Consider the following 9,874-nt stretch of genomic DNA (forward strand, 5'->3'; position numbering starts at 1 on the left):
TCCTGAGGGAGCCTTTCTGCCCAGGTTTCTCATTCCACAGGAAGGACTCTGTTTCTGGGTGGAGCCTGTACCCACCAGGCCCTCTGCACCCAAGAACTTGGGCTGAGGCCTGGGAAGGCAGACAGAGGCTCATGCGCTCATCCACATGCCACGGAGCAGGGTGGGGGAGGGCTGGAGGGGCAGATAGCTTCTGGGGCAGGCTTGGTGTCCGATAAGACCTGGCAACACCCTGTGTGAACTTTGTACCCGCCCTTCTTTGCCATAAGGCCAGAGCTCTGCATTCTACCAGGAGCACACCTCCGCCCTTCTCTTCGGCCAGAGAACCCCCTGCAGAGCAGCGTCTGGTGAATGCAAGCCTAGCAATAGACCAGGAGGACCCGACAGCCAGCCTCCGGGCTGCGGGAGACCCCAGCTGGGGCTGACTTTGGCTTGCATCCTGCCTCTTATGCTCTGCCCCTCACCTCTCGGGGGACTCGACTTTACCCTCGCTGGGCTCAGAACCTCCCACTCCGCCCCCGACTCCCGCGTCTTCGAAGAGTCCTCAGTCTATGGTGTGGCCTCAACCCCTCTTCTCGTGGGCCCTGTAGTTACTCGCACACTTCGCCCCTCCCTAAACACCAGCGCCTTTATTCCGTCCCTTCCCAGTAATAGGCGAGGACTTGGCCCACAGAGCTCGCCTCTCATCAGCCTAACCCGCCCCGAGAAGCTGCTTTCTTCCCGGGAGATCCCTGCTCTTCCCCAGCGGGACTCCAGCGACCGCAGCCCCTACTTGTTCCTTACAGGCCCCGCCTCTTTACCATCGAGGTCCCGCCCCCACTGGCTAACCGTCCTCGCCCATTCGTCGAAAATCCCGCCCCTCTCACTTCACTGCAAGCCCGTGGCGGAGGCGGGCTGGGCCTCTCCGGGCTCCGCCCCCGGAGCCTCACTTCCGGGCGCCAGCAGGCCCCGCCTCGCCCTGGCGGCCCAGAGCCACCATGGAGCGGCAGGTGAGGGATCGGCCCGCGGTTCCCGTGGTCTTTGAAGCCCGGGCCGGGCCTGACCCTGCTGTGTCCCCTGCGCAGGTGCTGCTGAGCGAGCCCGAAGAGGCGGCGGCGCTGTACCGGGGCCTTAGCCGCCAGCCCGCGCTGAGCGCCGCCTGCCTGGGCCCGGAGGTCACCACGCAGTACGGGGGTCGCTACAGGACGGTGCACACTGGTGTGTGTTTGGAGGGGATTCGGGGAGAGGAGGGGGACGTGGAGGGCTCGCTGCCTGACGGTGCACACGGGTGTGTGGAAGAAGGCCGTTCTTGAAAAGTGGGTGTGAAAGGGTGCCTCCCCAAGAGGCCCGTGCACACAGGTGTATGGGGTGGGGGTGGGGCTACCTGGAGTATTATGAGCTGGTGCCCATGAGTGCAGAGCGTGGGCCTTGTAAGGGTTGCCCCCATCGTCCTATCCCACACCCACCCTCAAGGTTCCAGGGTGGATGCTAGGAGCAGTAATGGTTTCTCTCCTGAGATGTTGTCAGCTTAGGCTCTGGAGCCCTAGACTTGAGCTGGGTTTGGGTGTTACCCATCCTGCCCCCAGAATATCTGGAGACAGATTGAGGGAGGTGGGGGCTGGGGAGGGGAGCCCGTGCCAGGACTGGTCAAGTTGAGCAGTCTCATGCCTCTCCTCGCAGAATGGACCCAGAGGGACTTGGAACGCATGGAGAACATCCGATTCTGCCGCCAGTACCTGGTGTTCCATGATGGGGACTCAGTGGTGTTTGCAGGGCCTGCGGGCAACAGTGTGGAGACCCGGGGGGAGTAAGTTTGAGGGAGGAAGCTCGTGCGCAAGGCCCCAGCCATCTGCAGGCCTTTTCTGAATGCCTACCATGGGCCATGGTGTGGGTATGACCCAGAAGGGAAGCCTGGAGTCAGGTTCCTGCTCCTTGGGAGCTCAGACAGCCTCTAGTGACATGGTCATAAATAAGTGCTGGAGGCCTGCTCCAAACTTGGGATGGGACTGGAGGCCCTGCCCCAGGAAGCGGAGGCAGGCAGCTGCTGGGAAAGGACTAGAGGGCTGCAAGGGTGGGTGTGGGCTGGAGCCTGAAGAATCTTGTGTAAGAGGTTGACCAGTAAGGGGACCGGATGGGCTGTCACTGGGTGGGAGGTTGTCCTGACCCGCTATCCTGTGTCGTCCTCAGGCTGCTAAGCAGAGAATCTCCTTCAGGCACCATGAAAGCCGTGCTGCGCAAGGCTGGAAGCACTGGGGAGGAGAAGCAGTTTTTGGAGGTGAGTCTGCACAGGACCAGGTGGTGGGCAGCTGGGGGCTCTGTCCCACCGATGAGACTCTGTTTGAGGACAGGCAGCCTGACTACCAGATGTCCTCAGGTCTGGGAGAAGAACCGGAAGCTCAAGAGCTTCAACCTGTCAGCGCTGGAGAAACATGGGCCGGTTTACGAGGATGGTGAGGCAGCCGGCTGGTGAGCAGGCAGGGCGGCCAGGAGGGGCAGCTGTAGCCCCGGGCTCCCCCTGATCGGCCTTCCTTACACCCAGACTGCTTTGGCTGCCTGTCCTGGTCACACTCGGAGACACACTTACTATACGTGGCAGAGAAGAAGCGCCCCAAGGCTGAGTCCTTCTTTCAGACCAAAGCCTTGGACATCAGTGGCAGCGATGATGAGATGGCCAGGCCGAAGAAGCCAGACCAGGCCATTAAGGTGCTCATGACCATGGCCAGTTGGTGAAGGCTCCCCTGGGCAGCCCTCGAGCTTAGTACGCTGTCTGCCCACACCGTGCCTACCAGAACTGGGGAGGCACTGGCTTCCAGGTGGCAGGGCAGGCTCCCACAAGACAGGCTGGGCATTGAGTGTCTTGTGTTCTCAGGGGGACCAGTTTTTGTTTTACGAAGACTGGGGAGAAAACATGGTTTCCAAAGGCAGTCCTGTACTCTGTGTGCTGGATATCGAGAGTGGCAACATCTCTGTGCTTGAGGGGGTCCCTGAGAGTGTGTCCCCTGGCCAGGTTAGTGCTGACTTGGCCTGCATCACTCCTGGAGTCTGGGGGCCCTGCCTGAGTGACTGCCCCTTGTTCACACCTGCCCCGTGGTCTTGTTTACAGGCCTTCTGGGCCCCTGGAGACACAGGTGTGGTGTTTGCAGGCTGGTGGCATGAGCCCTTCCGGTTGGGCATCCGCTTCTGCACCAATCGGAGGTGAGGACAGTCGAAGGGATGGGGCAGGGCGTCTTGCAGCTCAGACTGGCCTTGAAGCTGAGTGTCTCTCTGGTGGTTCCAGGTCAGCCCTGTACTACGTGGACCTCACTGGGGGGAACTGCGGTACGTGCTAGCACCTGCCCGTGCTTTACTGACACACACTGGGCCCGGGCAGCCTGCACGATGCTCACATTTCTGTCTGGTCCAGAGCTCCTCTCGGATGACTCTCTGGCTGTCACTTCTCCCCGGCTGAGCCCAGACCAGTGTCGCATCGTCTACCTGCAGTTCCCATCTCTGGTCCCCCATCAGCAGTGTGGCCAGTTGTGCCTGGTGAGCTGGGGGGAGGCAGGGGTGGGGGGAGGTCAACAGGAGGAGGGGATGGTGGATAAGAGCTGAAGAGTCAGTTTCGACTCCCCACGAGCCCCTCAGTGGACCTCGTGTCCTGGGTGCAGTGATGGTGTGAGCTCCACCCGGCCTTCTCTCCAGGCAGGGCCTAGAGGCTGAGAGTGCTATCCTCGGAGGCTCTGTACAGTCAAGACTCACCACTTGGAGAGCATTCTCTGTCTACAGGAATGCTTCTCATCTGCACGCGGCTGGGCTCTGCAAGGGGCTGGGAGATAGTGGGCTCTGGGCCCCTCGTGAAAGTCAGAGGCCTCTCCAGACTTCTGGTCCAGGTCACCAGAAAGGAGATACATTGGGCTCCTCTCAGGTCCTCCCCTTCCTGCCCTTAGGGCGCTGCCAGTCCCCTGGTGGGCCTAACCACCCTGTTGTCTTGCAGTATGACTGGTATACCAGGGTCACGGTGGTGGTGGTGGATGTCGTGCCTCGGCAACTGGGAGGTAAGGGGTGTATGGCGGGGCGGCTGCTCGGAGCCTGCAGCTCTGTTCTCTAGCCATCTGTTCCCCTTGCTCAGGGCCAGCCCCCTCAGCTCTTCTGTCCTGAGTTCCTTCTGAAGTCTTCCCTTCTGCCAGACCACCCCAGGTTCAGCTGCCGCAGCAGGTGGGACCATCACCATCAGGCATGGTTCTGACAGAAGGAAGTTACTTGGACCAGAGCTGAGACGGTTTCATTCAGGCTGCAGCCCAAAGGACTACCTTTCTTGTCCTTCCAGTGGCTGATTAAAGCCCCTGCTCCTTCACGGGCTCTCGGAAAGTACACTAGGTTGGCAGGTCCTACCCCCAAGGGTGAACCCCCACCCCAGCGTTTGTCCAGTCCAAGCCCTCTGAGAGGGTGGCTCTTGGCTGATAAGCTCCAGTCACAGTCTCAGGTGCTCACAGCTCTGCTTGGGATCCCAGGCTATCCCAAGGATGTGAGGGGTGAGTCTCCTGCCTTCTTGGGCCACCTGGTCCGTTCCAGGACACAGGGACAAGGGATGCTCTCCTTTTCCTCTCTTTGGGCTAGAGGGATGTAGCTGGTATGAATTCTGGCCCTGCCCCGTATTAGCTGGGTGTTACTGGGCAGTATCCTGACCCCCTGAGCTTCCATTCCTTTATGTGAAGGGGAAGTGGTTGTCCCTGCTCTTTGTGAGACTGTAGTGAGGGTTGAATGAGTGATGATACTAGAGGGTAGGATTTATTTAGGCTCCTGGGCCAGGCAGTCAGCTAAGTATGGTAACGGACAGACAGGTGTTACCTTGGTTACAGCATCTGCTCCTACGAGGGGCCCAATAAGAGCAGCTCACAGGAATGCCAGTGCCTACTGTTTCTCTCAGGAGCTCTAAATCTCCCCCTCTCCTGGGCCCTCAGAGGCCTCTGCCCTTCAGCCCACACTTCAGGCAGCTCCTCATCACCTCGGGTACCCATGTGTGGGGCCCCAGGTGAATTCCCCAGCAACCCAGCCTTCCTTATAGTCTTGCTGCTCCCCACCCCCAACCCCCTCCACTCTTGGACATGGCCCCCAGCTCTTTGCCTTTGCAGAGAACTTCTCTGGGATCTACTGCAGCCTGCTCCCTCTGGGATGCTGGTCGGCTGACAGCCAGAGAGTGGTTTTTGACACAGCTCAGCGCAGCCGGCAGGTAAGGGGCTGTATTGAGAGGTAGCCCTTGACCAGTCCCCAGGAGCTGCGGGCCTGGGACATCTAGGGGACATAGGGGTGCCATGGGAGTGGACCCCTGAACACCACCATATGGGGAGTTGATGGAGGTGGGACAGTGGTTTCTCCTCAGGGTTGAGCAGGGACACCACAGTATGCCAGCCTCCTTTGGGGTGTGATATCATTGGGTCCTCAGGGTAGCTAGAAGGAGCTCAGAGGCATTCCCTCTCCTGCCCAGGGTCACTCAGCACATTGTGATGGAACTGGGATTTGAACCCAGGTCCCCAGGCCACACCTACTGTTCGGAGTAGCTGTCGCCATAGTCACTCACGGATCTGGCCTGGCCCCAGGGTTCCCAGGAAGGTAGAGAGGAGGTGGGGGCAAGACCCGAAGGGCCCTTGGATGTGGTGCCACACATGGCCTCCCCTCTGCTTTAGGACCTGTTTGCTGTGGACACCCAGATGGGCACTGTGACCCCTCTGACGGCTGGTGAGCAGGGCCAGGGAGGGGCCAGCCAGGCCGGGGGAGGGACCGGAGCTCAAGCACACAGGGCTGCAGCAGCGCTCGTGTCCACTCTGCACCACTGACTGTCCCGCAGCCTCAACTGACAGCTTTGAAGACCCTACCTCTGCAGGACCCTCCGCCAGCCAACAGACTGCCTCCCCGCCTCTGCCTGCTCCCCCCGCCCCGTGTCCCGGCACTGCTCAGCACAGCCCCCACATGGCTCCTCAAACCCACACAAGTCTCTCTGGCCAGGATCGGCCAGAATCACCCTCCCCACTCTTCAAACCTCAGGCAGAGGCACCTCTGCTTTTCTAGGGCTCAGGAGAAGACCTGTTGGCTCCTTCATCTTCCTTTTACCCAGGCCTGATGATCCTGCCCCTAAAATGTTTTTTGAGTCCTCCACCTGCCCAGGCTGTACTCACCCCTCCACAAAGCTACCAAAGCGTTATTCCCAAACTGCGTTTCATCGTACAGTCCCTGGCTTAGGAATCTTACTCTCCTTGGACCCCACTGCCTAGAATCAGCACCGCACCCCCGCCCCCAGCCTCCTGGGCCCAGCTGCCACCCTGCAGAGTGCATTCGTCAAGGGGTGGGTGGATGTACCATGGGGTCTGGTGTGTCTCCATATCTGGCAGTACCAGGGCACAGCCACTGGATGGGTGGGCTGAGAAGGAGGCTCTCCCGGAGCTGTGTGCAGTTGGCTGTCATTGGCTGTGACATCTCTCTGTGGGCATCCCTTTGCTGTTCAGGGAGGAAGGGGCAACTGGCTTTAAAGCTGCCACTCTGGGGGTTCTGGCTCTGCAGTTGTGGGGCGGGGGGTATGGAAGTAGTGGTGGCCTCTGCCTTCTCCAGGGGGGTCAGGTGGAAGCTGGAAGCTGCTCACAATTGACCGGGACCTCATGGTGGCCCAGTTCTCCACGCCCAACCTTCCTCCGTGCCTGGTGAGTGTTGGTGGGCCACAGACCAGGAGGCAGGGATTCTGTGCAGGTGGAGTTCCCAGGTCAAGGAACTGACCCAAGTCTTGACTGGCTGGTCAGTTCATGAGTAGCCAGGATGCAGACTCAGCTCAGGATAGTCCACGAGATCTGGCACCATGGGGAGGAATGGCTGAGCTGAAGTTTGCTCCGTACAGAACAGGGTGCCTGGGAAAGTGCTCAGTCCTCTGGCGTAAAATAGCCTAGAGGCTGAGGAGGGAGGGGTACCTCTGTGTGGTTGGGTGAGTGCCCGTGTATATACCAGCTTACGACAGGAGTCCACGCCGTGCCCTCTGGAGGTGGGCAGACAGCCTAGTAGAGCGAGGGCTGTCCATGCTCACAGTGGTAGGAAGGCTGGGAGGCAGCCAGGCCACCTGTGACCCACTCTTTTCCCTTGGCAGAAAGTCGGGTTCCTGCCTCCTGCGGGGATGGAGCAAGAGGTGGTTTGGGTGTCCCTAGAGGAGGCCGAGCCCATTCCTGACATCTCCTGGAGCATCCGGGTACTACAGCCACCCCCAGAGCAAGAGCATGCGCAGTATGGTGAGCTGGGCAGGGGCAGAGGGACACCTTCTCCAGGTTCCCCAAGCACACAGCATCGGTGGTCACCTTTCCCGTTTTCCTGTCTCACATTTTGGAGGGGAGGGTTTTGAGATTGTCTCTTAAGAGCTGTTCTGCTCCTCTTGTGGATGATCATGGGGAGTAGTGTCCAGGCATCTAAGCACCTGCTCTGGGCATCATCGGGCCGTGTCATCTGTGGTGGGATAGTGGAGCCCAAAGAAACCAGGCGTACGCGAGGCCTCTGTGACCATACCTCCTCCAGAATGCTGTCCCTGCAGAGAACGGGACTCCCCAACCAGGGTAGAAGGAGCATGAATGAGCCCCCTGGAGTCCATGCATCACAGTGTGGGCTACCTTGGCCCAGCCTCCTGTGTCAGAGGTCAGCCCCAGGCTTGCAGCTACAGCAGAGGCTTTAGCTGGCAGAGCCCTAGGCAGTAGCCCTGGGTCTGCTGACTACTGCTTCTCCCCTGCAGTTGGTCTTGACTTTGAAGCGATCCTTATCCAGCCCAGCAACCCTCCAGATAAGACCCAGGTGCCCATGGTGGTCATGCCCCACGGTAGGCAACTAACCTAACAGCCCCTGCCCTTCCTCTCCACCCCTCCTTAGCTGGCTATTTCACCCTCTGTCTGTTCCCTATCTGCAGGGGGACCCCATTCATCCTTTGTCACTTCCTGGATGCTACTCCCAGCCATGCTTTGCAAGATGGGCTTTGCAGCTCTACTAGGTGAGGGGGCAGGGCCCTGCAGCTCTGGTGGGGCTGTGGGGTGGTCATGGGGTGGGCCTGGTTGGTGCAAGTGTTGTGGGTACTGCCCTCATCTCCAGGCCTCTCTGCAGCCCTGAACTGGTAATCACTATCAGAAACTGCCCTGACCCAGCCTCAGGCACCATGGACTAACTTGGAACTCCCATGAAAGGGCATGTGACCACTGGGCCATCTCCAACCTCTTGGCCCCTTCCCCTGGCATCTGATGCAGCTAGCCCCAAGGCCTACTTCACATAGAGGTGAAAAGGTATCCAGGGCTCCAGGAATGTCACTTGACCACCCTGTCTGGTCCCTCCTTGGCTTCCAGTGAACTATCGTGGCTCCACGGGCTTTGGCCAGGACAGCATCCTCTCCCTCCCCGGCAATGTGGGCAGCCAGGATGTGAAGGATGTCCAGGTAGCAGGGACTGGGGCTTCTGGACAGGCTGGGAGGGTGGGACGGCGGGGGTGTGGCTCCATTCAGCTGGGCAGGCTACTGGCTGCAGCATGATCTGCCCCACCCTGTAGTTTGCAGTCGAGCAGGTGCTCCAGGAGGAACACTTTGACGCAGGCCGAGTGGCCCTGTTGGGTGGTTCCCATGGCGGCTTCCTGTCCTGCCACCTGATTGGTCAGTATCCCGAGACCTACGGCGCCTGCGTGGTGCGGAACCCTGTGATCAACATTGCCTCCATGATGGGCTCCACGGACATCCCTGACTGGTGGGTGTGCCCACAGGCCCCCTGCCCTTCTCCCCTCCCCTCCATATCTTCATGGAGCTCCCAAGGGCCCCAGCGCTCCCGGACCTGCATTAGCATGGTGTCTTGTAGGTGTGTGGTGGAGGCTGGCTACCTCTACAGCAGCGATTGCCTGCCAGACCCCAACGTGTGGTCTGAGATGCTGAACAAGTCACCCATCAAGTACACCCCTCAGGTATGGAGCCCTCCTCGCCTCCCCACCAGCAGTGCACCACTAGTCTGTCCAGGGCCCTGGGCCCTGCTCACCACTGCTCCCCACATACTTAGGTGAAGACACCAGTGTTACTGATGCTTGGCCAGGAGGACCGGCGTGTGCCCTTCAAGCAGGGCATGGAGTATTACCGTGCCCTCAAGGCCCGGAACGTGCCTGTTCGGTGAGTGCATGCAGCAAGACAGCCCTCGCAGCTGGTAGGCTGGTGAGCAGCAAAAGCACCTCGATCCTCACACACTGCTGCTTAATCCCCCAGGCTCCTGCTCTATCCCAAGAGCACCCACTCACTCTCGGAGGTGGAGGTGGAATCCGACAGCTTCATGAATGCTGTGATCTGGATGTGTACGCACTTGGGCCACTGAAGCCCTGCCCCTCGGCACGAGCTGGGTGGCATATGCCACACTGGGCTCTCTGGCAGAGCAGCGAGAGGCTTCCTGGTCTCTGGACTTCAATGGACGGGTGAGCCGAGGAACATGGGCTGCGTACTCATAATAAATGAAGACACAGAGTCTGGTTCCTGCTGGTACTTTGTACCAAGCCACCGCTAACCCCAGCCCCACCCTTGGGGTTCAGAGACTATAGGCCCCTGGGTATGGTAGCCATCAGGTTGGCATCTACCTCCAGGGTGAGAGGTAGGGGACAGTGAGAGGCTCAGTTATCACCTGTCCTGGCCAAGTAGTTCTCCACCAGGCTAGCTCCCTCAGCTGCAGCCCCTTGTGTTAGAAACTGCCCTACACCACTTTGTCCTCCCTGCCATTGATTTAGGGGACTGGTGAGGCCCTGCCCTTCCATAGCACCCACAGGTTAAGGCAGTCCTAGGGCAGATCACCCCGCCTAAGATGTACTGGGCTTGAGTCACGCAGGCCCTGCTGCGGAGTTGCCAATTCATTCCCCAGAAGCAGAGGCTAAGAAGCACCCTGCACAGACA

At 59.7% G+C, this 9,874-nt stretch overlaps 1 protein-coding gene across 1 annotated transcript; it reads left to right on the forward strand.

Moving 5' to 3' along the window:
• The first annotated feature begins 879 nt into the window (after positions 1–879).
• On the forward strand, positions 880–9,459 carry APEH (acylaminoacyl-peptide hydrolase). The gene is made up of 22 exons (XM_027523086.1): positions 880–986; positions 1,062–1,194; positions 1,657–1,783; positions 2,164–2,251; positions 2,351–2,426; positions 2,516–2,679; positions 2,846–2,983; positions 3,080–3,171; positions 3,254–3,294; positions 3,380–3,501; positions 3,950–4,010; positions 5,088–5,185; positions 5,640–5,691; positions 6,559–6,647; positions 7,082–7,220; positions 7,712–7,795; positions 7,883–7,963; positions 8,310–8,398; positions 8,509–8,699; positions 8,808–8,910; positions 9,003–9,109; positions 9,203–9,459. Exons 1-22 carry the CDS (start codon positions 975–977, stop codon positions 9,306–9,308), a joined length of 2,193 nt encoding a protein of 730 aa, XP_027378887.1. The 5' UTR covers positions 880–974; the 3' UTR covers positions 9,309–9,459.
• The last annotated feature ends 415 nt before the right edge of the window (positions 9,460–9,874 follow it).

Source organism: Bos indicus x Bos taurus, chromosome 22 (assembly GCF_003369695.1).
Source record: "Bos indicus x Bos taurus breed Angus x Brahman F1 hybrid chromosome 22, Bos_hybrid_MaternalHap_v2.0, whole genome shotgun sequence".
Classification (NCBI taxonomy): domain Eukaryota; kingdom Metazoa; phylum Chordata; class Mammalia; order Artiodactyla; family Bovidae; genus Bos; species Bos indicus x Bos taurus.

Coding starts and splice junctions, on each gene's coding strand:
- APEH (XM_027523086.1), top strand. Junction 1,195..1,656: donor CTACAGGACGGTGCACACTG/GTGTGTGTTTGG, acceptor CTCTCCTCGCAG/AATGGACCCAGAGGGACTTG. Junction 3,295..3,379: donor CCTCACTGGGGGGAACTGCG/GTACGTGCTAGC, acceptor TGTCTGGTCCAG/AGCTCCTCTCGGATGACTCT.